General features: G+C 52.6%; 9 protein-coding genes across 9 annotated transcripts; 4 read left to right on the forward strand and 5 right to left on the reverse strand.

Annotated features, from left to right (window-relative positions):
• Window positions 1-1,584: 1,584 nt before the first annotated feature.
• Window positions 1,585-2,804, reverse strand: BDP81DRAFT_465439 (alcohol dehydrogenase GroES-like domain-containing protein; the record flags this gene model as incomplete). Its single annotated transcript, XM_060594281.1, has 2 exons — window positions 1,585-2,709; window positions 2,781-2,804. 2 exons carry the CDS (start codon window positions 2,802-2,804, stop codon window positions 1,585-1,587), a joined length of 1,149 nt encoding a protein of 382 aa, XP_060439216.1.
• Window positions 2,805-4,964: 2,160 nt separating this feature from the next.
• On the reverse strand, window positions 4,965-6,055 carry BDP81DRAFT_465440 (uncharacterized protein; the record flags this gene model as incomplete). Its single annotated transcript, XM_060594282.1, has 5 exons — window positions 4,965-5,301; window positions 5,333-5,506; window positions 5,636-5,787; window positions 5,837-5,881; window positions 5,948-6,055. 5 exons carry the CDS (start codon window positions 6,053-6,055, stop codon window positions 4,965-4,967), a joined length of 816 nt encoding a protein of 271 aa, XP_060439217.1.
• A 1,248-nt stretch (window positions 6,056-7,303) lies between these two features.
• Window positions 7,304-8,411, reverse strand: BDP81DRAFT_454628 (uncharacterized protein; the record flags this gene model as incomplete). Its single annotated transcript, XM_060592969.1, has 5 exons — window positions 7,304-7,307; window positions 7,367-7,453; window positions 7,484-7,537; window positions 7,601-7,809; window positions 8,388-8,411. The coding sequence occupies 5 exons, from the start codon at window positions 8,409-8,411 to the stop codon at window positions 7,304-7,306; spliced, it is 378 nt and encodes a 125-aa protein (XP_060439218.1).
• Window positions 8,412-9,976: 1,565 nt separating this feature from the next.
• Window positions 9,977-12,374, forward strand: BDP81DRAFT_439834 (uncharacterized protein). The gene has a single exon (XM_060591442.1). The coding sequence runs from the start codon at window positions 10,193-10,195 to the stop codon at window positions 11,936-11,938; it is 1,746 nt and encodes a 581-aa protein (XP_060439219.1). The 5' UTR covers window positions 9,977-10,192; the 3' UTR covers window positions 11,939-12,374.
• Window positions 12,375-13,173: 799 nt separating this feature from the next.
• On the forward strand, window positions 13,174-14,604 carry BDP81DRAFT_136565 (xylose isomerase TIM barrel). The gene is made up of 7 exons (XM_060581791.1): window positions 13,174-13,331; window positions 13,400-13,493; window positions 13,554-13,691; window positions 13,751-13,909; window positions 13,975-14,077; window positions 14,146-14,318; window positions 14,403-14,604. Exons 1-7 carry the CDS (start codon window positions 13,229-13,231, stop codon window positions 14,431-14,433), a joined length of 801 nt encoding a protein of 266 aa, XP_060439220.1. The 5' UTR covers window positions 13,174-13,228; the 3' UTR covers window positions 14,434-14,604.
• Window positions 14,605-14,775: 171 nt separating this feature from the next.
• Window positions 14,776-17,387, reverse strand: BDP81DRAFT_332484 (family 2 glycosyl hydrolase; the record flags this gene model as incomplete). The annotated part of the gene is made up of 2 exons (XM_060585597.1): window positions 14,776-16,824; window positions 16,878-17,387. 2 exons carry the CDS (start codon window positions 17,385-17,387, stop codon window positions 14,776-14,778), a joined length of 2,559 nt encoding a protein of 852 aa, XP_060439221.1.
• A 2,308-nt stretch (window positions 17,388-19,695) lies between these two features.
• BDP81DRAFT_332520 (ras family protein) lies at window positions 19,696-20,940 on the reverse strand (the record flags this gene model as incomplete). Its single annotated transcript, XM_060585600.1, has 4 exons — window positions 19,696-20,442; window positions 20,515-20,644; window positions 20,733-20,797; window positions 20,878-20,940. 4 exons carry the CDS (start codon window positions 20,938-20,940, stop codon window positions 19,696-19,698), a joined length of 1,005 nt encoding a protein of 334 aa, XP_060439222.1.
• An 824-nt stretch (window positions 20,941-21,764) lies between these two features.
• On the forward strand, window positions 21,765-23,207 carry BDP81DRAFT_384796 (short-chain dehydrogenase). Its single transcript, XM_060586959.1, has 3 exons — window positions 21,765-21,889; window positions 21,996-22,251; window positions 22,314-23,207. Exons 1-3 carry the CDS (start codon window positions 21,852-21,854, stop codon window positions 22,806-22,808), a joined length of 789 nt encoding a protein of 262 aa, XP_060439223.1. The 5' UTR covers window positions 21,765-21,851; the 3' UTR covers window positions 22,809-23,207.
• Window positions 23,208-25,029: 1,822 nt separating this feature from the next.
• Window positions 25,030-26,390, forward strand: BDP81DRAFT_454634 (uncharacterized protein; the record flags this gene model as incomplete). Its single annotated transcript, XM_060592970.1, has 3 exons — window positions 25,030-25,316; window positions 25,377-25,917; window positions 25,998-26,390. 3 exons carry the CDS (start codon window positions 25,030-25,032, stop codon window positions 26,388-26,390), a joined length of 1,221 nt encoding a protein of 406 aa, XP_060439224.1.
• Between the last annotated feature and the right edge of the window lie 1,339 nt (window positions 26,391-27,729).

Genomic DNA, 27,729 nt, shown 5'->3' on the forward strand with positions numbered 1-27,729 from the left:
CCCAGAGTTGCTAGACAACGTTGTATAGAGAGACGAGTTGTGTACGTCTTGTTCGGCTCGAGAGTCTCGGCGGCTCTTACGTGAGTGGGAAGAAGGTGTCGTAGAGATCGTGGGGAACCAAAGACAGGAGGATCGAGAGCGCCATGGTGGAGATGGGCAGGATGCAGGTATACTTATGGAGTGAGACTCGGACAGAATGTGACAAGGTCGAGTCAAGGGAGGGGGCGGCCGACATCGTCGCCCACATCTTCCACACAGCCAACCAGAACGTTGCGTCTTTCAGCCTTCATTCTTTTTTGCTCATTGGGCGTGCCACAGGTGCCTGATGGCGTCTATCGTGATGCAGGGGTCTTGTTGTGAGCCATCGCGTCGAGGAGAGGATTCAGTCTAGCGGAAGACTTGCATGAGGCTCCCTTACAAGCCGTACAGCAGAATAACAGGGGCTGCGAGAGGCTTGTTTCCTAGACGGGTGTATAGAGACGAAGAAAGCCTAATTGTGGATTCTATCAAAGCTAGAAACGGCCGTGAGTAGTCATGAGTCGGGAGTCTAGTGCAGTTGAGTGCTTGTTCAGTGGTTCAGCTCATCTGCAAGGTTGACATCGCTTGCCTTGGCAGTGCTGTGGTAATGCGGGTGGTCGGCACGGTTTTGTGGTGAGTCGTGGGCGCGAACGATTGTTCTCACTGGTGGTGGCTTCTGGTGTTAGTCACTTTCACTGTGAATCCGTGTCCGTAGGTAGATTATGTCTGAGGTTGAATTGCCCGCCTTGAGCCTTGATCAAGGGTTCACATGGGGGACATTAGAGATTCCGCGTTGACCGGAACGGGTGAGGTTGTGGGACCCGAGGCGTCCGGACTAGGCCGGTTCGGGGGACGAGAGTGACACTCGAGCTGCTAGTGCGCTTCGTGGCGTCCTCAGCTGAACGGGAGGGCGGAGTTTTGCGCAGTTTACATGCCTGTTGCTCGTCTATCTCGTGGCCGTGAATGGGTGCTTCTTCAAGTTCCTATCCACTAACTGACATGGGGGAAATAAGGCTCTGAGGAGTTGTCGCGATAGCAAAGACTCGGACTATGGCGGCCGTTGGGCGTGGCTCGTAGTACCCAGCTAACATGTAACCATGCCCGAAAAGACAACCTTAGTTCGACTTGGCCAGGGTCCCGTCTGCCGGCCGGTAATCATTGCCTTGTTGTATGGGTTTCAGACGCCGACACTAATTCGTAAAGGGCGCAGGTTGTCGTATGATGCTTGAAATGTCGGACTGACGATGCTAGGCAGAGGCAGCCTGGCGTACAGTAGATTAGCTTTCTCAACATCGGCCAATCTTGTCAACTTCCTGATGCAGCCGGAATCGGCATGGAGAACGCGGGAATAAGCTCATGAAGTGCAAAAAGTGATTGAATCTTTCGTTGATCATATCCAATGCAAACATACATTGTTGTGCCCCTCACCCCGCTTCATCAAAACCCGTACATGCTGCATGCCCTAGAAGTACATCGCAAACCCGCCCATGACGCCCTTTTTTTTCGATTTCATCCGCTCGCCGGTCATTGCTTTTCTATTTAGCTTTGGAGGTATCCACCGATCGCTCAGCAGCATCCGCCCTGGCTGCCGTTCTCGGCTGCCTTCTTGGGGTCCACCTCGGTGCTGAAGGTTCCATCGACCTTCTCGTTGGGGCCGGCGATGAGGATCTTGATGACTTGGCCCTCCTTGACCTTCTTGAAAGCCTCCTCGGCCTGCTTGAACTCAACAATGCCGGAGATAAGCTTCTTCACGTTGACCCTGCCGTTGGCGACGAGGTCAATGGCGAGCTTGTAGTCGCCGGGACCGTAACGGAAGCTGCCGCGGGCAGTAACCTCCTTCAAGCACAGAGCCATGATGGGGAAGTTGATGTCGGACTTGCCCATGCCACCCTGGACGTAGGTGCCGCCCATCCTGACGACGTGCAAGCTGGTCTGGATAGAGGGCTCAGCGCCGCTGGCGTCGATGACGCAGTCGGCTCCCGCGCCGAGATCGCATTGCTCGATGAGAGCCTTGGCGTTCTCCTCGGCGGAGATACGCTGGGAGAGGTAGGTATGAGTAGAGGCGAGATCCTTGGCGAAGTCAAGCTTGGACTGGACAATGTCGACGCTGACAACCTTTGTGGCACCGAACGACTTCGCGACGGCGGCGCAGAGCAGACCGACAGGGCCGGCGCCCATAACGACAACAGAGGCGCCAGGGGTGATCTGGGCCTGCTTGGTGATGTGAACGGCGACGGCCAGCGGCTCAATCAGAGCTCCCTCTTGCAGGGAGACGTTATCGGGCAGCTTGTAGCAGAAGTCGGAGGGTGCGGTCCAGAAACCGGCAAGCGTGCCGTCGTAGGGGGGAGTCGCGGCAAAGCGCATTTCGGGGCACAGGTTGTAGTGGCCGGCGAGGCAGTCTTCGCAGCGACGGCAGGGGTAGCCGGGCTCGAGAGCGATGCGGTCGCCGACTACGAGGTTCTTCACGTTCTCGCCGACCTGGATAACGGTACCGGCGGACTCGTGGCCAAGGACCATGGGGTCCTTAACGACAAAGTGGCCGATGGCGCCGTGCTCCCAGTAGTGGACATCGGAGCCGCAGATACCGGTGTAGTTGACGGCGACGAGGACTTCGTGGGGATCGGAAAGCTTGGGGATGGGGCGCTCGGCGAACTCGACGTCGTGGGGCTTGTTGAGGATGAAGGAAAGGTTCTACGCTTGTTAGTTGATGTCGATTGAGCTCTAGGGGCACAAAGAGGCCTTCATGATGGAGAGAGACTTACGCTTTTGCCCTCAGTGCCGGCCATGATGGATGGATTGCGGGGTTACGGGGAGAGGGAGGGTTCGGTGAGGGATGGTGTTTTTGGAGTTGGTCGATGCTCGTTCCACCGAGAGAAGCGCAAAGTTGAGTTTTGGTTAGGCGTTCGTCACAAAGTTCACAGTCTCCTAAGCAAAAGGGGTATCGTTGGAGAAACACAGAGAGAATCGGAACGTTGGATGATGGACGGGCAAGAAGAGCGAGAGTAAAGGTGAGGCTCCGGGTATCGTGGACAGGCGCGCAATGGATTAAATAGCTGTGACCGCAGCCCTTGGCCCGTAGTAACGGTGTGATGGGTCGGGATTGGAGGGATGTGGAGGGACGTGATCAGGATGGGGAATGCGACCAAGTTACGGATGTTCTGGGAGGATGAGTGAGCGAGCTGCGCTGTGCCGTGCCGTGGATGAGAAACCACCAAAATCGTGCATCGTCTGCTAACCCAGCGGTGTTCTGTGCGACTGACGGATGCCCCTCATTGCGGCGCGTCTTAAACTCCTAGACTTCCCATTTCCAGCCTAGAGCTGGAGGGAAGCTCCACGCTCTTCATTATCCCGTGTCATTACCCGTATCCGTACGCCCTCGTTCCCTGCCATGGCGGTCGAGACTCTTCCTTGACTGCGCTCCAGTTATTAGGATGGGGGAGAGCTATCGCCGGTGCGGGGTGGGGGTAAAAAGAAAAGAGAGGGAGAGGCTTGGTTTGGTTGCCAGAGAGCTTCTCAATTTTTCCTTCGTTGCTGCTGTGTTGTGTGAACCTAGGGTGGTATGATAGACCAAAGAGTCTCTCTAACTGGTATGAAAGAGAAGATCTCAGGATAAGATGGAGCCAGGATGTTGTAATCGAGGAGGGACTCTAGAAGAGCACCAGAGTTGTTGATTACGACCCATTGACTTCTCTCGAATCGGCCAAAGTCAACAATGTTGAGTCCTCGGACGGCTTTCTCTCGCCCACGCATCGAAAATCGCAGTGGAATAGTTGTCCCAAGGTGTCATAGGCGCGCAACGCAGCGGCATTCTACCCGACTTTAGCGTCCTGTGGCCTATTTATCCAGCACTTTACCCGCGCCAATGGGGACATGCAAATTGGATCCGGTAGATGGGTTCTGGTGGGTTTAAGCAAAGACTCCAGAAAGATCTGGGGGCCCGGTGGGGTTGAATGGGAGACATATTCCCGGTCTTGGGTCATGCTGCTTCACCTCTCGGCCGGCTTGAGACTTACCGCTCCTTTTCCTTACCTCCATTCTGTTTGAAATTTGTTCTCTTATCACGTTGTCCGTGACCGAGCGTCTGTCAGGTGCTCATGAAAACTTTTGCTGATGCCTCGTGTTGGTTCGCGAGTCCCCATCGTTTCCCTTTTCTGTTGAGAGTACCTGAGAGGGCTAGACCGCGATCTCTCGCTCTCCATCCATCATTCTCCCATATAATGCATAGCACTTCTTTCGTGAGCATCGGGCACGTTGAAATAATCTGGTACGATTCTTGTAGACTTCGGGCTTGCTGCAACTCTGGTGATTCGCTCGTCTATCGTCGGCTCGATGGCAAAGGTCAGCATGCTGGAAAGTAGGCTTTGACCATCTCGCAGTAAGGTGTTCAATGCCTGTCAATTCGAACAGCGTGGGAGAAACCGCGATGAGGTGCGTGAAGTTATTGATGCCGATTCGATGCCGATTTCGTGTAGCATCCCTCGTCAGCATAGCGGCGCTTGATTGGGAAGTGCCTCGATATTTATGCTCCTGTCCCACCTGAGCCGTCTGGGCTCTCGGAACACCCTTCCGTCTGGCAGGTGCCCATCTTGGGACGCTTGCAGGGGAATCTGTCGATCTGGGGAAACAGCTTCCTGTCTGTCGAGTCCACAATCTTTGCCTCCGAGATCGCCCGACTCGGCTTCATGCACCACTGTCATGTCATGGCACATGGGGCTCATGTGGGCTGTTGACGACACCAGCATGTGCAACTCCCGGAGTCTTGGGTGGCAGATCCTGGGGCTTTCTCTGAAAGCAATCACCCGAAATCACAACCGTGAAGCAAGCCTGCAAAGCTGAAAGAGGCGAAAGCTCTCGGTTGACTCAAAGAATGTAGCCTGTACTTCTGCGAAGACTACTGTAGTAGATACCTAAGGCTTCCTGACATAGTGATCCCGGGAGTAACAAAATCAAACTCCAAGCTTGTAAGCCTCTTCCAGCAACTCCTTCATAGACCTCAGTTTGATATCAGGAAAATCTTGGGCGATAGAGTTCTCTACTTTGAAGTCAAAAACACCCCTTTCGAACATGAGACCGAAGATTGCAAACATGGGCTGTAGCTGCTCGTCGGAAATGTAAGGATAAGGTGATCTGTGGCGAGGCAGTCTCGTCACCTTTCCAGCTTCCAGAGTTTCAATCGAATCATAAGCTACGTCAAACTTGACACCCTTGACTGCTTCAGCGAGCTCGACGAGCTGATTCCATGTCAGCTTGTCGCCGACGAGATGAGTCAGTCTCCTTCTCCCACTTTGGCAGGGTCAGGGCTGCGGCGACGAACTTGGCCAAGTCCGATGTGAACGTCAACGCCACCGGGACGTTCCCAGAACCTGGAATGCCTGCCTTGTTGTTGACGACATCCACGACCATGGCCATGCTCTTGAGATGGCTTTTGAGGGGCGGGCACACATAGTAGTCAGCGAAGTATCCAGGGTACCAAGCCGAGAACTCCAAGCTGGTCTCTCCAAGCGTGTCGACGATGAGAATTTTGGGCTTGGTAATAGGCATCTCCTCCGCGTAATTATGAGAGAAAAGGTATATTAGTTTTGCTGTCTACGATGAAGCCTAGAAGATGAAGGCTTACTTTCTGCTGAACTTGGCGCCCCAGATGCTGGGAACATATCGTTTGGTCATCTCGGCCTGATCGGCAGCAGCGATCAAGTTCAACTCTGGCTGCATTGAAGCCATGTTTTTTAGGGTGGAGATGACCGTATGCACATTGTTTTCTTCCAAGACCTAGCAATATCGTCGGCACTGCTATATCGTCGGCACTGCTATAATTGACCGGCAGAATACGAGCACCGATTTCCTTCTCCCTGTCTTCATCCGCCTAGAGACTTGATTAGCGGGCGACCCAAACCAGCAACGTACAGGATCGTGGGTATCATATTTGTACCTTCCTGCTCAATACGATGACTGGGAACTTGCCATCGGCGAGAATAGCCTCTACGATAGCACGACCGAGATCGCCTATGCCTCCGGCTACTGCAATGATGGAAGACATAGCTGGAAATCGATTACTGATTTTGCACTGATCGCTGTACGAGTTGGGCTGGATGACATGCAGATGGGAAGTAAACAAGTTGGCCGACTATTGAAGGAACATTTTATGGTTTTCCTCGATTGGTCATTTACGGGCAGTCTACGTGCCGTGTCGCTGTCCTGCTTCGTCATGGAGATGTCTCCCCGTTCTTGTCCGCAGATCCTCCGCAAGTCCGCTCCAAGCCAAGAGAAATTACAGGTTAGGACTTGAATTTGAGAGGAGAGTTTCAAAACTCATTTTACACAGGTCATCGTAATTCACAACCTCATGAGACCTTTGAGGACACATGAAAGCTTGAAACCTACCGGCGAGGACCTAATTACTAGCTCGTGCCATGTCAGCAAGAACCCTTCATTCAGTGTCTCTACCAGGCACCGCTGAGTTTGATGGGCTTTGACGAAAGTTTCTAGTGAATGAACTTCCAACTCGTTTCCTCAGCAAAGCACCAGTGTACCCAAGCCCTCTCGGTATCACCACCCGTGGATCGCGCGGTCGTGCAGGTAAGTAAACCACAGGTCATTGACGCCTGGTGTCTCAGCGCCACGATAAAGTGATCAAATTCTCTGCCACCAATAATCTAGCTTCGCTCAATTCTGTGTGAAGGTTTGCAATATTTTCCATATTTGTGAGTTTGCTCGCCCAGTTTCTAGCTACTCGGTCCTAGGCGATTGGCAATACCGCCTGGCAACAACGTCTCCCTGTTGAATCGTCCGTAAAATACTTGTCTAGATCGGAGGGAGAGTTCGTTCCTCATGTAGTGACTTCTCAGCCCTGCACCCGACGTACTTGTGTACTCGATACCCTGTGAGGAGGTGGGAAATTCACATTAGTCACCCCTTTTCAATCCTACGTCACAGTCAGATTAGAAGTGTCCTACTGAGCGAAGAAATGAAGAGAATTGAGCTGGGGCACCAGCGCGAAACAAGGACCCTGGGCAAATGGTACGCATAGGGCTCATAAGGTGAGATTGGAAAGACCAGAGGAAATTGTAAGGTGCTAATTATTACAGAGTAACTACCCTCGGCCATGGATCTCAACGCCGCACATTCTTCGCCTGCACTGCCGAAGGAGCTCTAAATCCGCCGCCGTGTTGATACCGATTGTGATACCGCCACAATTCTAGGAGCACTAATCCAACCAGAATGTTAGTCGAGACCACAACAAAGGAATAGTCATTTGGATATGGGGAGGTTTGTCGTACGCATGCAACTACCTGAAGAAAATAGTTAGTATCATCAATATCTTGTCAGTTTCATACAAGGTTGTACTTACAGCACCAGGACCACAACCATCGGGCGCCGGAGGGGAGGAACAGTCCCCGCGCCAAATCGGGCGATCGTCAGAGTGCTCTCCACCACACTAGAAGGTTGCATCAGTAAGAGAATTTACTCTAAAACTCGTTCCAATGGAAGAGTGAAATCATACGCAGTAGAAGTGGTAGTTCTAGGGGGGGAAACTAATTAGCTATCACCCTCAAAAAAGATAATATGAGTGGTGAATTCTTACGAGGCCACAGTCTTGGCTTCCGGGGGCTGGTTGAAGGTGCCATAGTTACACCAAGCTGCCATTGACGGCGCAACGAGGCTAGCAGCGAGGATGATGATTTGGCCGCACTTCCTCTTGATTATTTGCAAAAATCGGAGAGTAACACAAGTCAATACTGCAAAAGAAAAGTGAGAGGCTCGGAGAGAGATCGCACCTAGCAAACTCGCGTCCTTTCAAAGAGCATATAAGTTGGTTCTAGGAGATACTAAATGTCTATAAAACTCGATATTTCGGCGTAGACCGAAGCATCACATGCGAGGTATCCATCGCTACAAGAGCCGGCGGGAGTTCACCTTTGCAAGTGGTAGGAAATATAACTATCCCACCTATCCCGGTAGTGTGACCCGTATCCCATCTCTTGTAACTCCGGCTCTATCTAAATAATCGTCGCTCTTTCATCCCTTCATCATCATTAATGTATTACTGCGTTTCCATGATAATCTCCCCCCGGATCCATCAGACCCACATTCAAGCAATTGCAAAGCTCAGCAACCCGTTGCTATAACCCAATCATCCAAGAGTACAGCTCTCTGCATCTTCAGCTACGAATGGAAAGTTCTACTGTATACCAAGATTGATATGACATAATCTCCCACAAGACTCCTTATATTCTCCGAGGCTACTACTGACGGGTGCCGCCTTTCGTCTACCTAGTCTAGATAGCAATGGCAGAAATATTGACACTCCTCACGACAACACTTACCAGGGAGCCGAAGGATAAGATATCTGACGCTGTTCTCCCACTTACCCGGGACCATGCATGACTCAACATGGCGATTGCCCAGGTAGCTGACTCAAGAGGGACCGAAGAAATTCACGGCTGTACAGATCAGTTTAGCAAAAACCTCTCTTTTATGGGAAGGCCGCGTACCTCGGATGACCAGCGGCGACTCATATGCTGCTTCTCCTCGAACCGTTTTTGCGCCAGAGGGCTTCGCGGAGGAGTGAATTGGTCGGCATTAGTAAAGTCGTCGGGAAACCAAGTAAAACTACATATCATGGGAGTCTCAGTCAACTTCACTGCACTTGCGTTTAAGATCTCCACGAGGCGTTGGCAGGTCACGCCACTTTTGTGTCAAGAGAATGAACGGCAATGACAGACACAATAGACATGGGCAAAAGCTTGGTCGATCTTGAGGAGAACCCTTTTCTTCGGCGGCTTCGTAGTCTAACGCGTGACGCGTACTAAAGTAAGTATGTGAGGAAGAGACAAGTCACGGAATGTGCCAGGCAGGAATGATGAGTTCATGGCATCCAGGGATGATGAAGAGCCAAAGCCGTGGCTCCCGACCAGAGAGAATAAATCATAGACTAAGGAGACCTCGTCCAGCATCCGGCGTATTTGCACGTCGCTGATAAATATGCATGACCCATTGCCACCTCGGGACTAACCGCTGAGGACCATCTCGCTATGTCAACTGGCCATGGTTGCAGCCGCGGATTGATGAGCTGACTTGACGGTAAGACACCAGGATGCAAGCAGAATGAGAGTTTGTAACCGGAGATTTCGTGGTCGGCTCAGTATTTAGCAAAGATCGGGCTGTCAGCCGTCCATCCGTATGGAGAATTGGGACATTCGGAAACAGAGCTGTCATCTTGAATAGTTGGGAACTTGAACAGCGTTCCACGCTTGACGAAAGTCTGCCCAGGTGGGGGTAAGTTTTTGATGTCTGTATGTTTCTAGCTCGAGTGGACTGGTAATGTGGTGGGGGTCATTGCTAGCGAGAGAACGAGCCCTCTCTGGTAATGGCGACTCATTACAAGTGCGAGTCGACATTCAGAGTCCTGTGAGTTGTGGTTAAAATTCATAACGTGGAAGAGCGATTGAGAATGGGCGCTGAGCAGAGATCGTTGCCTCCTACATTCATCTGTCCATGTGTCGTCTCTTGGATTTGGCGGGGCATGAAGTCAACAATAGGCCGTCAATCCAGATACCAACAAACCACTGGAACCTGTTTTAGGGCACCAAGGACTTGATTTCGTCAGAGGCAAGACAACGTCAAACTTTCGCCTCTAATCTTTTCCTTACTCTTCCAGACTGTCATACAACATATCTCTTGCTGGTCATCCGGCGGAGAACATGAAGTCATCACCCTGTCTCTGAGCTCTGAGCTGAGGTTGAGGCCAACGCATTAGGTAACCTTACAACTCAACCCCAAAGTGGCCTAGATTTCTTACTCACAGGCAGCCGTTCACTCACTCTCGGACGGGTTTGCACTGTAATTGTCCGTCAGCTCCACATCAGCGGGTGTTCGATTCAGTTAGCGATCGCGCGCGATGGCTCGCGATCCAAGGTTACACTCTAACAAAACGTCACAGCACTGCTGGAGCCAAGCCCCTGGGCTGTGTTCAAGGCCTGTTAGTGAGAACCCCAGACATATCCCTTCAAAGGCGCACTCGACAGCTGCGCTGTCAACCTCTACTTCCAGGAACGCAATCAAGTCTTGGTTCTTGCACCGAGCTTGCCCTGGCACTTAACTCAACGACCTTCATACAACTTGAACTTGAGACAGGTCGGCGACATGATTCCATGAAGCTGCACCCTTCCCAGTCATGTCCGATGATAGCATCACGTTCCCGCATGATCCGACGAGTGCAGAATCGCATTTCAACCAGCACGACCTGCAGCTTCTAGCACAATCCTCGCCCGAATCGCCTCTCCGAGTTGTTGCACTCGTTGACTACGACTCATTCTATGCCCAATATGAATCAGTCAGGCTGGGTCTTGACCCTTCCAAGCCTCTCGCAGTGCGCCAATGGAACGCCATCATCGCGTTAAACTACCCAGCAAAGGACCGCGGACTCAAGAGGACCATCTCGGTGGAAGAAGCGCGTCGACTCTGTCCAGACATCGTCCTGCAACATGTCCCAACTTGGAGGGAAGGCGATGATTGCTGGAGATACAGGGCCGACGTGCTGGACAACTTGACGACGGATAAGGCCTCCCTGGATCCATATCGCGACATGTCGCGAAGGACGATGAAGCTTGTGCGAAGGATTCTTCCGGCCACGCCTGCGCCTACCATCGAGAGAGCTGGGGTGGATGAGTTTTACGTTGACCTCTCAGCTCAAGTTTACCAGATTCTCACGGAGCGATTCCCTGCCTTGGGAACGCTTAGTCACAATCCCGAAAAGACGTTACCGCTGCCCCCGGTGGACACCTCGATGCACTGGAAGTCAGACAAGGTGATGGATCTCCCCAATACTCGTGACCCAGAATACACTCTTGATTGGGACGACGTGGTTCTGGACATCGGGGCTAGCATTGTTCGCAATATCCGCAAAGAGATCAAAGCGGAACTGGAACTCACCACGTCCGCCGGCATCAGCCACAACAAGATGATCGCCAAGGTCGCTTCTCGAATGAACAAGCCATTCGGCCAAACGACTATCAGGCGCAAATCCATCCCCGCCATTATGCCGACTCTTAAAGTGACCTCACTCTCTGGCCTGGCAAGGCAGCTTGGTCAGAGAGTCGTCAAAACCTTTGGGTCTGACGGCATACGCGACCTCCTCCAGGTCTCCCTTGCGGAGATGAGGTCGAAACTGGGAGCCCAAGACGGTCAATGGGTGTACAGGGCCATCAGAGGTGACGAAACAGGCCCTGTAAGGCCACGGAGTGAGGTCCAGTCCTTGCTAGCTGCCAAAACCTTTGTGCCAAAAGCCGAGAATCTTCAACAGGCCAGCAAATGGCTGCGAATCTTTGCTGCAGATCTTGAGTCACGGCTCCGCGACCTCGATCTAGACTCCGAGGTGCCTCGACGACCCAAGACTATTGCCGTGCAACATCATATCCGGGGTCGGTTCGGCCCGACGCGGTCTAAGCAAGCGCCGATCCCACCACACGTCGAGATCAACCGGGAAACCATATTTAACATGCTGCATGGATTACTCAAGGATCTGATAGACCACGGGGAGTCTTGGCCGTGCTTGGGTATCTCTGTCAGCATGTCAAACCTGGAGTCCGGGTTGCCTACATCTGACCCCGGGCAGCGTATTACGTCCTTTTTTTCTTCAAACTCTTCTGCTAGCCCTCGGAAACGGATCCGAGAAGGGGACGTGCCGAATAGGCATGCAGATAGTAAAAGGGTTCAAGTATCGAGCGATGCAACGAAAGACCCAGCACCCGTCAGATTAGCTACTGCAAGTACCTCGGCTCGGGCCATTCGGGGTGACCCAAGGGGCGAGCAAGAACAGCAATACTTGTGTCCTAAATGTGATGAGTTTGTTCTGCCAGAAAATGTTCTTGAGCATTTGGACTGGCACGTCGCGTTGGAGATTCAGAATCAGGAGAGTTGAGCATCCTCGATGATGGGAAACGAGCCTGACCAACCGATGTGATACGGGCTTGCACCTTGATCCGTTTACGAAAGCCACCCTCTCAAAGGTCTTTGAATCCTATATTCGGGGCTCTGAGGATTCAGCTTCTTTATCTCCAGACACGCGTTGGTAGTGGGTGGCGGTGGCTCAGGAAGCAGGGGCAGCACGAGCATGACCAAAGAATCTCGAAGCCGGTCTATTGGTACGGAGTTCCTGTGGAGGATTCACTGGGCTATTTACTAAGCGTTCTTATGATCTAGCGCGTAAAATCCATTCCCATATCTGTTTTAGTCACCCGGGCAGGTTGCATTCCACGTGACACGTAGTATCAAGATCTGCCGATAGGGCTGAATAGAGTATTACTTCAAACTATCGAGGCTTAGCTGTGAGAAGGTTTAATCAACGTCTACGGAACCTGAGAATAGTTTTCCAATGAGTTTCTTTGTCGTTTCAAGATGATGGGCATATTCAAGAGTCTTGACGAAGGTCACGCCACAGACTGATTCTGCACCCACAAGCTTTTGACACCTTATCAACATTGACTCTGGCGCGCTGAGGAGCAATTAAAGCACGATATGATCCTCGGATTCCGAGAGATCTGATCCCGGGCGAGAGTTCCCTGAAGCAGCCCCGAAAACGTCCAGCACTTTTCTCTTTCCTAAATGACAGACTTTGGGCAGCTTGAGACTTGAGTTGAAGCTCAAGAAACAGATAGCCACATTATTCCCCAGACCCCGAGGAGGAGATTGCCCTTTTTGGCAAGTGGGGGAGGGGCTTGCAATCCGCGGGGTTCACAGGCTGACGGGATGATGCCATTGCGCCGTTCTTTCGACGACTGGCCGTATGAAGTAAAACCTCGCCGAGGGCGTCCTTTCTAGACACCAACGGCCCCAGTTACCTCACAGGCCTCTCCAGCGCTTATACCGTATTGGAAAAGGATACAAGACTCGGGAGGGTTCGGTCCATGTTCGGGGTCCACCGTCGAAACCCATTTCATCGAATTGGACTCTAGTCATTGGCCGGCTATAGATGGAACAAGAGCTCTTGAGTCTGACGCGGGGTGAAATCGTGGGGGAGCTTGGTTCTATGTGATCAATGTCATGGAGGGGTCCCCCGCAGAAGCTGTAGAAGCTTTAAAGGCCAATGCTCGCCCTCATAACGATACCTTGCCACGCCTTTCGTTTCTTGAAGCTGAACCTTTGTTCCTGATTCTTCTCTCGTCGATTCCTCCCCTTTACCGTGACTAGCATCCGCCTCATTGTCGCCAACATGCCCAGCATTGCTCGCTTTCGCACGCTGTGGGGCATCTCCCCCGGCGACCATTTCGCCAACTGGATCGCTCTGTTCCCCGATCTGAAGACCAAAGGCTACAGTAAGTCTAACCTCGCGTTATCGCGACAACTTGTGAGGACGATCTAATGACTGACCTCTACCGTCTAGCCGGAGTCGAGATTGACTACAGAGACATCCCCGTCGAGCAACTACCCGAACTGAGACACATCCTCGACCAATTTGATTTCCAGCTTGTGGCACAGTAAGCTTCAAACCTTCACCTAGCCACGACCAGTCGGCCGCTCTAACACACCCAATTAAGGATCATGTCCTCATGGCCCGGGTACGAGGGTCCCAGACCACCAGGGCTGACACCAAAGGATCACCTCGCTCACTACCGCAAGCAACTCGAACGCGCGCAAGTTCTCAAGCCCATGAAAGTCAACGCACAGTCTGGAAGGTATGTCCCCCGACAGGTAATAAGTCGATCATGGACAAATGCTAAACTTCGAGGTGTAGCGACATCTGGACTCTCGATCAGTCGGTCGAGTTCTATCAGGGCACCTTCAAGATCGATGAGGAACTGGGGTTCGCGGGGCGAGTGACGCACGAGACACACCGAAACCGATCCATGTTCAACCCGTACGCGGCGAAGTACATCCTGGAAAGAGTGCCAAAGTGAGTAAACACTTCAAACCCGATGTAGTCCGGCACTTGTTCTAACAATCGCTACTCTGCCTCAGTCTTCGCATCACCGCCGATATCTCCCACTGGGTCGTCGTATCAGAGCGTCTACTGGACGAGTCAGTAGAAGACCAGGAGATTCTCGAGAAGGTCATCCCGCATGTAGGTCGGATGGAAACACCATGAATCCGGCGTGTAGACGATGGGTCTCGACACTAATGCCTCCGTAGATTTACCACGTCCACGCCCGCATCGGCACAACACAGGCCTCGCAGTGTGCCGACCCATCAGATCCAGTTTACAAGCCCGAGCGGGAGTTCTTTGAGCGATTCTGGACAAAGGTCATCCAGCATAGCGCGACTCGTGGCGCGGACTATCAGATTTCGTTTACGCCTGAGTACGGGTGAGTGCAATCAGCTCCTCTCCGTTTCAGCAAGCATGCGAGGTGATTGGAATCATACATACTCACATTCGAATCCTACACTAGACCGTACCCGTACCAACCCTACCATACATAGCCCGAGAGTGTACACCGAAGTCGCCGATACCGAGGGCCTTCGTCTAGAGGGAATTTTCCTGGCCGCCATGTAAACAAATGTCTTCCTACCCGGGCCAATCATAGCGGTCATGATTGTTTTGATATGAGGCAATACGCATACGAGAAATCATTCTTGGTTCGTTCACTGGGCACCATACATGCACTGGTTGTGGCCTTAGACTCGGTAGATTCAGACAACATCTCAATTCATCGGCACGAATTGACAATACAGAACGAAATCTAAGTCCATTCATATTGCTTTTGAATCATATCCTACTTTCTCAAGCTATCCCGAAGACAACTCAATACCCGCGCGTCTCATTTATTTCAGCATACCCAGGTACCTCGTCTCAATCTTCGTGTCTTTGGTCGCGCCCGTGACTCCAATCTTGACAACTTCACCGGGGACAATGTCAACCAAGTTATCGCTGAATACCACAGCATCATCCTCAACCTCCAACGCGACACCTTTGACAGGAACCTCGGCACTAATCTCAACCACATCACCTTGTTCCGCAAGCGTCGCCTTCAAGCTCTTGGGCTTCTGCAAGTGCAGATACTTGAGCGGCTCAGGCCAATTGACGTACCGCGCAATCTGCTTGCCGTTCTGAATAAGGTACGCCGCGACGACGGTCTTGGCCTCGTCGCCCTTTTGCCTCACGGGGACCTCAAAAGCGGCCATCTCCGTTGACCTGTTCTCAGGTAGGACAAAGCTCTTGTCAACAGTCTCATAGTACGTCTCCTCGCCGGTCTCGACGTCCCATGCCTTGACGAGCAGGTCGACGGTTAGGTCTTCCAGTTGCAAATTAGAGCCCCATATCTCGATCTGCGTCTTGGTTTCGATATCGACGCGCGTGTACTTGTCCTTGGGGTGCTTGTGCTCCGTCCGCGTGATGCCAATGGAGATTGGCGCCATCTCGCGCTTGACGGTGAAGTAGGCGTGCTTGGGTCGAAGGTAGTAGTCGCAGATGGCCCAGGAAGTCACAGGCCAGCAGTCGTTGATCTGCCATACCAGTGCTCCGCCGCAGTATTCCCTGCCGGGACCCTTCCACTGCCTCTTCCACAGTCTGTAAGCCGAGGCAAGACACTCAGCCTGCATCAGCTGCGTGCAGTAAACAAAGTGTTCCAGGGGATCGGGCGCGTAACGGAAGTTCTCTACTAGGTACAAAGCAATGCGGCGCTCGTGGCCATCGGCCTTGTTGTGGAAATCAACAGTCGAGGATTGAGGGTAGCGGTCCGGGTCCTCTTTGCCCTTGGGCAGGTACGCATCAATGGTCTTGACTGATGGGAAGGCCTCCATGCCAAACTCTGACACGAAGCGGCCAACGAGCTTGTCAAAGTTTTGATACTTTTCTTGTGTGCCGTGCCAGACGTTCCACTGGTGAAGATCGCCCACCGTGGGATCTCTGGTGTCCTCCCCACTCCAAGGGCTGCCAAAGTGGTAGTAGGTATCGGGGATGAGGTCCTTGCACGTATCAACAAGGATCTTTTCGTAAATGTATCGCGCAGGGAAGTCGGTCTTGAGCCAGCTCTCTGCGTCCTTGTTTGCGAAGTCATAAGTCAGGTTCTCGCTCTCTGCGTACTGGTAGTCTTCGTTGTTGCCCGCCCAAATAACGATGGAGGGGTGGTGACGCAGCATCTTGACGTTTTCTCTCGCCTCTCTGTCGATGGACTTCAGAAGCTCTGGCCAGGTAGGGTAGTTTCCGCATCCAAACATGAAGTCTTGCCATACGAGGATGCCGTATTCGTCGCAGGCATCGTAGAACTCCTGCTCCTCGTAGATACCACCACCCCAGACACGGACCATGAACTGATTGCCGTCTGCCAGCAGGCGGATCCAGTCGTAGTACCTCTCCTTGCTGATGCGGGGAATGAAGTTGTCTGCAGGAATCCAGTCGCTTCCACCACAGAAGATGGGCACATTGTTGACCTGGAAGAAGAATGATGTTCCCGGCTGCTCCTTGACGGGTCTCTGCACCAGCTCGACCTTGCGGATACCAATCTTCTTAGACAGTGTGTCGACCTCATCGCTGCCGCTGAGGAGGGTAGCTGTCACTGTGTATAAGGGCTGCTTCCCGTAGCGAATTGGGTACCACAGCGCAGGGTCTTGTATTTGGAAGGTCGCTGAGATGTCTGCGTCGTCTTTGGCGTCGATCGTCTCAGAGGCCAGCGACTTGCCATCGAGAGACACGTCGAAGCGGACTTTTGAGGCCTTTCCTTCGGTGGTGGCATGCGCAACGACCTTGGCACTCTTGAGGGAGTCGTCAACGGTGGTCTCGAAGTAGAGGTCGGAGAGACGGGACTCGTAAATCTCGAGGTTGATTGGCCTCCAAGGACCGCATGTCAGAAGAGTCGGGCCCCAATCCCAGCCCTGGCAGCGTTAGTACAGTCATTCTCGCAATGGAGGGCTTGCGGAGGGCATACCCAGTGGTATTGGGCTTTTCGGACAGCAAGTCTCGAGTTATCACCATTCCAGCATCCCCACTTGTGGTCAGGGTACTTCTCAACCAGCTTCCAACCCCGTAGGTATGCGCTGTCAAAAGTGATCTCGAGCTCGTTCTCTCCATCCTTCTTCAGGACAGACGTAACATCAACGCGCTCTGGTGTGAACATATTATCCGTCTCCAGAATCGTCTTGCCATTGAGCACGACGGTAGCAAAGGTGTCAAGACCGTCAAAGGCCAAGATGGCCTTGGCACCCTCAGAGATGGCCTCGGAGGCAAAGGTGGTCTTGTACAGCCATTGCACCTCGCCGATCCACTGCACGTCAAGCTCGTTTTTGCCAATGAACGGGTCGGGGATGGCGTTGTGGTGAATGAGGTCGAGGTGGACGTTGGTCGGGAACTGACTGACGGCAAGGAGCTCGCTGTCCTCCTTGTCAGCCTGTTTGAACTGCCACTTCTTGTCAATTGGGATAACGGTTCGTGATGCCATGGCTTGGAGCGGGCGGCGGTGGCTGGATGTGTTAGCTGTGGTAGAGCTACGGATGAGTTCCGGATGAACGCGCATTGCGTTGCGGGGCGAGAAGAGATGCTATACGGATGCGCAAAGATGCCAATTGAAAGAGCAAAGGGACCGAAGCTCACCAGAGATAAAGGAGAAGAATCCCGGGGTATTTGCAGACGCGCGCAAGAGCGACGATGAAGTCGGGGATGAGCGCACCGAGCGTAGGTGCCCCGCGGAGGATGGCGGGGTAGATAGGTACTGGTCCGGGACAGGGACGGGGGTGTTGCAGGGGCCGAGGGGGGCAGATCGTGGTGCTCTCAGGTACTGTGAGAAAGTCGAGGCAAGGGTAAGTAAGACAAGACACTATTCTTGCTCAGTCGATAGCCTCACGACAATTTGGAACAGCGGTGAGTAAGGGTAAATGTGTAGCTGTGAGTGGAAGCTATCAGAGCAACTCAAACAAAATGACCGTCCCAAGCGTGACAGGTTGGGAGGATGTGCCGTCTTCATATACTCCTCTCATCCATGCATCACCCTCTCTCACTCACTCACTCACACCAGACCAGGGAGCTCTCTCCACTCGAGCTCACCTCATCACCTCACCTCATCTCATACGTCTGCTCTTTGTAATTGAGCTTCCTCCAATTCGTATAGCTCGCCTCACCTCGGGAACGGCGCAGAGCTTCTCAAGCCAAAGGATCCCTGATGCTCGATCTACATGTTCAATTCCCGGGATGAGGAGCTGCTCCAATCTCGTGCTACTTGGCTCAGTCTGAACGACGGGACGACATCCGCCGAGATGCATCTCCATTCCCTCCATGCCCGATCCATGATCCAGGATACATTTTTTTCCACAGGATTTCCTTGGAAGCCAGCTCTCCCACACCTCCCACTCCCTCTGCTCTCACTTATTCCCCTTCCGGTACAAGCCAGGCACGCGCGGAGAATGAGGGACGCCTCTTTTCTCCAACGGACTATCTGTTCACTTGGAATGAGACGTTGTTTAAAGTGTGTGCTGCCCCGGTGTGGTTACATCCCTTGCTGGATAAAGTCAACCTGCCGGCGGGCTGCATTCGGAGGAAGCCACGCACATGGCTGCAGGACCAAGGGGCCTGAGTGAGGTGACCCTTTACCTCATGCTTCTGTTCAGATGGTTCAATTATGAGAACGTGCTTCTACGATGGCGATGGCGTTCCTCGCCGAGTTGGGCTGGTTCAAGCCTACCGACGGCGCAGTACATATCCTTGGCGAGAGACCGTTCCCATCACGCCGGTATCCTCTTACAACTCACCATGGCAAATCGGCAACTCATCCCATTCGAAGGTCTTTGTCTCAGTTCCCATAAGTATCGTCAACTCTCACCATCGGGGATATAAATCACCACCCTCAAGTGGAGAACCGCCCTCTTACCCCAAAAGCCTCCCCCAATTCCATCTTGCAGACCCCTGCTCACCTCGGTGGGGTTCGTTCGCGGAGGGAAGCCCTCCGTCTTCTCTATTGGGGATAGAACGTGAAAATCGCCGCATCATTCTCCGATGCTCAAAGGCCCGAGGATAGCCTCATGACGACCGGTAGACTCCACGTTGCCAGTATCTTAGTTACTGTCTTGCAGATTTATTGATTTCGAAGCACTGGCATTCTCGGCCGTGTTACAAATGGATTGCGACTCTGCAACTCGCCGTTTCAAGTGTGCCGTCCTTCTCATCCTGCTTTCTCAAGGTGGGCTTCCAGTGGGACGGATGCATTCCCGCCGTTCATCAGGCCCGTCAAGTCACGGCCAATATCAGACTTCAAATATTGCATTTTCCAACCATTCAGGAAGCCAAACCTCCGTCACAAGAGTGTTAAGATTGTCCTTCCAAATACAAATCAGATCATGCAAGCAGTTCCATGTTCCGCTCACGGTCAAGCCCGTCCAGGCGCCCGCAAAGCGTCACGTCACCGTCGCGAACACCAATCGCCTCGTGTGCATAACTATACCAAAAGGTGTCATTAATGTATGTAGCTCAGAAAACGAAGCGTGTATGTGTACGACCAGCCCCGACCTGGAAACGAGGTATCTATCCCGTAACGCCAGCTCCCAACTTCGACCCGTGAAGCGAACGTGGCTCCTCCGTCGTCAACCAAAATCAGATACCAACGCTAATCTCGGACCCTCGAGTCCAAAAGTGTCCCAGCCCTTTGATGGGCCCATCCCTTGGAAAGTAAGACTCCTCGCAAAACTCCACGCCCAAAGATACCAAGCAGCAAGAATCCAAGTTTCGTCTCTTTCTCCGGCACACACGCCACCGAACCCTCAGCAGCAGTTGCCACCTCTTCGTCGGTTCGACAACGTAAATACCTCTTCCCAGTCTCTCAGCCCCCAGTTTGCGCCGCTGCGCGTGTTTCGTCGGCCTCTTCTTCTGCTAACACCTCCCGCCGCTTCATCTAAAGTCGCGCCAGTCATGGAACTCTTGATGCTCGCGCCGTCGCTGGCTCCCGCATTCCATCCTCCTCCATATCCGTCTCCATACTGGATGCCGCTCATCGGGTCGTCCGGGTCAATGTCGCCCAGCTCGATCTTGGTAAGGATCATTCTAGCAAGCCTTGCAAAGATCTCGTCGACGTTTTCGCCGTTGAACGCACTCGATTCCATCACCACGGGGATCCCGACCGTCCCTGCCCATCTGTTCGCATCCGCATTACTGACTTCCCGACCTTCCGGCGCCTCTGTGGCCTTTTGCTGCGTGCCGAGCGACGGCAGACTTGTTCCCGTTGATCCGACGGAGCCGTTTGCGAAGTACGACATGGAGCCGACGCTGCTCGGTGTTGGCGGGGGGAGGCTTGTATCAATAAGAGGCTCGGACGCGAGATCGAGCTTGTTGCCCACCAAGAGGCAGGATAGATTCGGCGATGCTAGTGCGCGGGCATCGTTGAGGAAGGGCTGTAGACCGCGGAAACTGCTGTGATTCGTGACATCGTAGACGAGGATAGCGCCGGCGGCGCCTCGATAATATGATCGCGAGACGGAGCGGAATCGTTCGGTGCCGGCCGTATCCCAAAGCTGGTGTTTCTGCAGTCAGCATCATCATCATCCTCCTACTCGGCTGTCTTGTCGAGAGCCTTGCGGGCATACCTGAAGCTTTATCCGTTTCCGCCGTGATCCGGTGCCGACCTTGATAATCTTGCTTGCGAACTCGACGCCGATAGTCTGCGACGACAGGACTCTCCACTCGTTCTTGACGAAGCGGTGAAGCAGACAGGATCTGATATCGCGAAGAAGCGCCATGTCAGCTATGTGCATGTACCGGAGATGGTCGCGTGCTCCCCTCCGGGAGGGTTGATGCCACTCACTTGCCCGTCCCGCTCGGTCCCAGCAAGATAATCTTTGCCAGGTAGTCGTACATGCTACCCAGCTCCTGCGCACACCGTCAGCACCCTATCCCATATCATATTCCCCCTCGTTATCAGATCAGAGCGCATTTAGGTGGAGCCTCACCTGCTCGCCGGCGGTGCCGTTGCTCTCCTCGCTCGCGGCGCTGGAACGACGCGGTCTCGTCATCGTGGCGGTGCGGAATGTGTTTACTGCAGCGCGATGTGTTGTATCGGTTGGAAAAGTCGGGCGACAGCGGCGCACCAGCGATAAGGCTGGGGGGGAAGCTGAATGGCGGGAGGAGGGAAAGTCGTGCAGTTTGTAAGCAAAAGACGGTGACAGTTCTAGTTCGGGGGGCCGATAACGCGTTCAAGCGCAAGTTTCGATTCGCAAAAAGCAAAAATGCTAGGAATAAAGAAAAGGAAAAAAAAAAAGAATCGGCGGCCTCTGGGAATGGCAACGACGTTGAGGTCGCAACGAGGAACAAAAGGCGTCAGATCGGGTTTGTTGTTTCGAGTTGGGCAAGGGAAAGGAAAGTTGACGTCGGATGCTACGCTGAGGTGCGTTGCGCTCTTTGCCTTGTGCTGATTGCGTTGGTTGGCTTGGTGCAGCGAAGTGCGCTGGCAGAGGTGCTGCCCAGTTCTCTTGCTGTGTTCCATGCTGCAATGACGGCACACCACCACCAGACAACTGGGCCGGGCCTCCGCTGAGCTCCGCTGAGTCTGCGACATGGGATGGAGGCTCGAGCGCCAACGTCAACAAGCCCACCCACGTACGTGCCACGAGTGTGGCTTGCCAGAGTACGTGTCTCGGAGCCTTATCAAACGGCCCGGGTTGTGCTTCCATTGGTCGCAGTTTGCTTCCGACAGTACGTACTGCCTCAGGTGACCCCGCCAATCGTGGCTTGACATTCCAGAATGAGTGGAGGTGTACGGGGTACCTGGACCGAGCCTCACTCACCGGGACCACACCGGGCTGCCGAGCTTTAGTGGAGTACCCGCTGTAAGCTCTCACCTCGACACCGTCCTATTTGACCTTCTTTGATCTCTCAACTGCAACACATGTGACTTGATTTATACTTTTCACAGATACACATCGTCATGAAGATCGCAGGCCACACTTTTATCATCTCTGGCGGGTAAGCATCGCATCTCAACTCCTCCATCTTCTCTCCATGTCCCAGCTAGCTCATCATCCCTGATCACATGCCAATGACCACCACGCTAACTTTCATCCCATGACAGCGCGTCTGGCCTGGGACAGGCCTGCGTGGAGGACATATGCAAGAATGGAGGAAACGTCGCCATTCTGGATATGAATGAAGATAGTGGCAATGAGTTGGTGGCCAAGCTGGGCTTATCTGCCAAGTTCTTTGTCTGCGATGTCCTGGACACCAAGAGCATCGAGGCCGCTGTCCAGGGCACCGCCGCTTGGGTTAAGGAATCCGGTAAACCTGTTGGAGGCGTCATCCCAGCGGCCGGTGTTGGGAACCCTTCATCTGTATGCTTCCGCCCTTGAGCCTGAATAATTACTCTCGTGCATGTCTAACACACTCGAGCTAGATCCTCGACCGCCATGGCGAGCCCTTCGGCCTTGACGCCTGGGACTTTGTCCTCAACATCAACCTGCGCGGCACCATCGACCTCACCCGCCAGGCTCTAGCTCTCATGGCAAAGAACGAGCCCTCAACACCCGACGGCGAGCGCGGCATCGTCATCATGGTCGCATCCTCCGCAGCCTTTGACGGCCAAAAGGGCCAGGTCGCCTATGCTGCGAGTAAAGGTGCCGTCGCAGCAATGACCCTACCCATGACCCGTGACCTCGCTCGCTTCGGCATCCGCGTTGTCACCATCGCCCCGAGTCTATTCGAGTCAAGGATGACTTCCATGATGTCCGACAAGGTTCGCGCTAGCCTCGAGCGCTCCATGGAGTTCCCCGTACGTGCGGGCAAGCCTGAGGAGTTTGCGGCACTGGCCCGACATGCTATCGAGAACGTGATGCTCAACGGGACGGTGTTGAGGTTAGATGGTGGCATGCGGATGCCGAGTAAGATGTAGTCTAGTTGCGTTAAGTTAACACAGTCATACATGTTCGTGCACGACATGACAGCCGGTGAAAATAAAATGTACATCGTTTTTCAGGTGCTTGAATGCTGGAATGATATCCTTCAGTCCATTGATAAGTTTGACGGCATATCTAGTAGTAAGGTAGAGTTGGTAGTGGTTGTAGACTAGATCTTGTCCTGGCGCAAGACACATCCTCTTACACAGTTATACAGGTGCCCGGAACAGAACACAAGCGATCATTGGAACGAAAGTAACCCCTAAAACACTGACATATCCGCGGAAATGATCCCCAGCCAGATCCAGACAAAGCTGCGAAATCGTGCAGCGAATCACCATACGCATATCTTCCGAGACACCACGCAACCATCCACTGTCAACTTCCGCATGTCGGTAAAGTGCAAAGGTAGCGGCACAGGTGGAGATTACTGTTTCCAGAATCCATATGAGCATAGCAGTCGGGAAGGTCAAAGCAGCGACCCGAAGACATGACGAGATACTCGCCGTAGTCTCGCCACTGAGCAACTCTTCCTCAGGTGGGAATGGAATGAACGCGTTAAATGAGGCCCGGAGGGAGACACATGTCTGCCCCAAGATTGAAGTTGTCGCATAAAACCGTTGTAGCGATGTATCAATACCAGGTGGCTCGTCCCATGGTGAAGAGAGGCATCATGAAGTCTCCCTCTCTCTTATCCTCCTGAGACGTGGCTAGATCTATCCAGGCCAGCCTGAGAGGTGCGGTGACGATTGTGGTGAGTGTCGTTGTAATAACCTTTGGCAAACGGGCCTCTAGCTGGGAGAAGACAAGCGTCTGTGTTCTCATATAGCAGGCCCAAAGGCTAAGGGAAAGCAGGTGATTTGAGAAATATCCGCGTTTTCTGGGCGTTTTTAGGATGTCAGGGGGTGTGAAAGTGGTGATGCCCATGTGATCTAGCATCTCAATGTGCCGATGAACCCTCCTAGTGGGCAAGAGATAGAAGAAGGGGTACGGAGCCTGCCGTTTGAAAATCAGTGTACAATTCTTCGGTGGAATGATAGGATAGTACTACCATGAAGTTGATTGCTCGAACAAACCGATCATACAGTCCTAGGGCTGCGATTCCCTGACTCCCCAAGTTTACAAGATCCATTGTACAAGAGTTTCTACTACAGTATTAACAAAATGATGAAGAAACGATGGCGATCCTGCTAGAACTTGAAGCGCCTTTCGAGCTATTTATAATCGAGAATCATCGCCACTGTTCAGCCGGAGAGTACCGGGTCATCATCATGAGTATAGTTCACCCGGCACTTCAAGTGTCCGGCCGTGACTCAACATCTAGCGGTGGATCCCGCAATTGAGACGACGCCTACTGTGTCTCTACACGTAGCTTTCAACAAATAGGTACCTAGATTATGTCCACGCCAAGATGCCGGAAAGCCATTCCGATAGTTTAGACGAGACCGAGGAGTAGTTTTGCAGGCAAATTGCTCACGTTGGAAGTGGCAGAAGTGGCTCGAAGACGCTGGTAGCCTGGCTAGGTTGGCTGTGCTACCTCAAAGGGGGTTATCAATGGACTGGGCTCAAGTGCTGTTAATTCTTGAGTTATGAGCAACATCAGTTTACATCAGTGGCATAGCATGGTACTAGTGATTCGAAACATCAAGAGAGCGAGGGAAATCTTAAAGGGCGAGACAAACACCTAAACACTCTTGCCCACGACAACACTTTATCAATCAAATCCTCACCACTTTCAAGAAGATTGGAAAGAAAGTCCCTAGATGAAGAGAGCCTACTTGAAATATCGTAGAAAGACGAAAATAGAAGGGGCGAGAAAGATGAGAGCCAGTAATAAACGCAAGAGCTAGTGTCGCTGTCTCTAGAGCCCATAGTCTAGAGTCCAGAGTTCAAAGCCCAGAGTCCAGAGCGTATACTTCATCGTCAAACTGAATACATGGGTGACTGAATACACATCCTTAGATGGAATAAAATCACACGACCGACTATAGAAGGTACGACCAGGTCATGGCTGAGTGCTCCTTTCTACCTCTCAACACGCGTCGAGTCCTGCAAATATTTAATCCGCTCACACAAGACTGCCTCTGCCTCACCTTTCCCTTGCACCCTCACTCACTTTCCCAACTCACCCTCACCCACACACGTTCGGTCTTGCAAATATTTTCCTCATACACAATTGTCTTTGCCATTCGTCTACCTCTAGCGACCGCCGACAAGATGAGCGCCATGTCCTTTGGTCCTGGTCAGACCCTCACCACTGTCACCACTGACAGCGGCGACAGATTCCCGCTTCAACAGATGCCCAATGAGCTCATCTTGGAAGTTCTGCACCATATGGACGATAACAACATCTCGCTCCTCCCGATCTCGATGACTTGCCGACTCATGAGACGACTGAGTGTTGGCATGCTTTTCCGAGTCGCTCAAATATCCTGCGCTGAAAAGGACCTCCCTGATCGTGTGAGGGAGGTTCGACGGAATCGATCCATCCTTCGCGCCATTCGGTTTGTCTGGTATCTACCTACCTGGCATGGGTCTCTTGACTGACAATGACTTCCTGTTAGGACACTCAGCATCTACACAGAAAGTCCCCCGGCCTCGCGAACCCCCTCCAACTTTCCACGGATCCCAAACGTCAAGTTCAATGGTAGACCGTCAAATGCGACGGAGCTTGCCCGGATGCTCATCGCACTGCCCTCTCTCGAGGAGCTTCGACTGGACTTTCGATTCAAGGCAACAGTGTCTCTCATTAAGCCGTTTATTCGGCTTCTGAAAAGAGAGCCTGGCCAATGGAGTCTCACACATGTCACGGCCCTGACTTTTCCCGCCACGGCAGACCTCAGCTTCATCGTCGACGCCTTTCCCCATCTGAGAGCTTTGAGCTTTGAGGCGCCACTGAACAAACCACTGAATTCTATCAAGGGTCTGAGCGAGGTCGTGAATTCACTTGGGCCCCTACTCGTATACGTCCAGATTTGCAAAATGAGATGGGATTACAATGACTTCCAAGAGGTTGCGAGCATGTTCCCTCACACGACGCACTTGACTATTGGCGGGACCATGGCCTTTGGTGGTCCACCGACACTCCCGAATTGGGATCTGAAGGTGAGTGAATTTTTTATCCTCTTATCATCTCCCCGTCCTTGCTACAAACAACGTGAACACCCTGCTGATCGGTTTTGCAGGAAGCGACGAGACTCCTGAGACCTATGACCAACCTCAAGGTCCTTGCACTCAGTGATGAGCGATGCCGCTCTTCCTTGTCGCTGGATCCGATTGTGCCAGCTCATCGTCGGGCTTCGACGATCGCTACGAAGCTCCTACCCGCCATTGGTTTTCACAATGCCAGGTCCCGAAGAACAGACCAGGCATGGGGAATATGGCAGAATCTCCGGCTCCCTAAGCTAGATATTCTGTATCTTATGGACAGAACCTTTGAGGGGCATTGCTTTGTGCCCGTCAAGGCAATGGTCAAGAATAAGCAAGGGCAAGAGCAAGAGCAAATCGTCGACGTCAAAGTCATGGATGATCCGCTGGAGCCGGCCTGGCTTGACAGCTTTGGCCAAGTGAAGCCGTAGGGATTTTTCGAACATTGGAATGAGCTTGACATTTGCGACACACCGTTCTTTCTACGTTTGCCTGCCCAAGCACCTGATAGTTGGCCTACTAGAGGCGACAATGCTGTGCGATACCGGGTAACAAGGGCAAGTGAAGTGCAGAGTGCAAAGTGCAAAGGGGTACTAGGGGTACTTGGGGTACCATGGGCATAAGGCACAAGGCACAAGGCACAAGGGTACAATGCGTAACGGAGTTTAGTTGAAATTGGTATTTGATTTGGCAAAGACGTCTCATGATCTTGAATTTTCACGTGAATCAACTGTGTATCTGGACTCCTGTGATTGTCATGTCTAACTGCTGGACCTTTCAGAGCAAGAGACATATCCCGAGCTTATGACTAGTTCTTTATTCATGTTTGGCTCACTTCTTTCCCTTCTCCATCATTCTAATTACCTCAGATCCTTTGAGGAGACCATAGGTGTATGTGTCGGATTGGAAGTCGAATTCGGCCGCGAGTAGGGGCAGAGCATGGGCCACCTCGAGGGGGTACACTTAGACGTCGACTACCCACCCAACCTCCGGTTGAAATCTCCCTTCTATTACTCCTTACGCAGAATCAATCAATACAGAGATATTGATACTTCGTCACCCCCAGGACCCTACGGTTCGAACCAAATTCCCTGTGAAAGGAATACCAACAGTATGGAAAATGCCTCTCTTTGTTGATATTCAAGTACCCAAAGCAAAGCAAAGCAAAGCAGATCAGGGTGAGTTAATGCAAGGTGAGGACAGGACACACCGAATGTGCCTGCCAGCTCACCTCCCACCTGTCGCGGGAAAGTAAGATAGGTACCTTCCCAAGGCGGTTCCTGCCTTCGTTTGCCTTTTTTGCCCTGAAGAAGGAGCCTCCCGTCACTTTCCCATACTTTCCTTCCTCAATTTCCTTCCATAGACTTCCATTGCCAACCTGCTTGCTGCGAGGTTTTGCCGGCCCTTAGATTGTCAAGCCTCCGCCACAATTCTTCATATTTTCCGCTCTCTGCACACTTCCTCGAGTCCGCCCCTTTTGAGACAGCAAACTTCCGATCGCTCTATATTCAGCTTCCGCTAGTCATCCATCTATGACAAGCAATCTAAGAAGCCACTAGCCGGCGACTTTCGTGAAATATGACATGATGGTGCCGTTGCGATCTGTCGCAGCGCCACACGTGGCGCTGCCGGTTACTGCCGTACGATACCGCTTTCCACAAGCCGATTACCCGTCTTGTACGGTATATAGATATGACCCTCATACGGATCTTCCACTTAGAGGAATCAAGCCACTTTCTACTATACAAGTCTTCCACTTGCTACCTCGCT

This window comes from Colletotrichum phormii (assembly GCF_030913505.1).
Source record: "Colletotrichum phormii strain CBS 102054 chromosome Unknown BDP81scaffold_30, whole genome shotgun sequence".
NCBI classification, from domain to species: domain Eukaryota; kingdom Fungi; phylum Ascomycota; class Sordariomycetes; order Glomerellales; family Glomerellaceae; genus Colletotrichum; species Colletotrichum phormii.

Coding starts and splice junctions, on each gene's coding strand:
- BDP81DRAFT_136565 (XM_060581791.1), top strand. CDS start 13,229: ATGCCCAGCATTGCTCGCTTTCGCACGCTGTGGGGCATCTCCCCCGGC. Junction 13,494..13,553: donor GATTTCCAGCTTGTGGCACA/GTAAGCTTCAAA, acceptor CACCCAATTAAG/GATCATGTCCTCATGGCCCG. Junction 14,078..14,145: donor TCGAGAAGGTCATCCCGCAT/GTAGGTCGGATG, acceptor ATGCCTCCGTAG/ATTTACCACGTCCACGCCCG.
- BDP81DRAFT_439834 (XM_060591442.1), top strand. CDS start 10,193: ATGTCCGATGATAGCATCACGTTCCCGCATGATCCGACGAGTGCAGAA.
- BDP81DRAFT_384796 (XM_060586959.1), top strand. CDS start 21,852: ATGAAGATCGCAGGCCACACTTTTATCATCTCTGGCGG. Junction 21,890..21,995: donor ACTTTTATCATCTCTGGCGG/GTAAGCATCGCA, acceptor ATCCCATGACAG/CGCGTCTGGCCTGGGACAGG. Junction 22,252..22,313: donor GTGTTGGGAACCCTTCATCT/GTATGCTTCCGC, acceptor CACTCGAGCTAG/ATCCTCGACCGCCATGGCGA.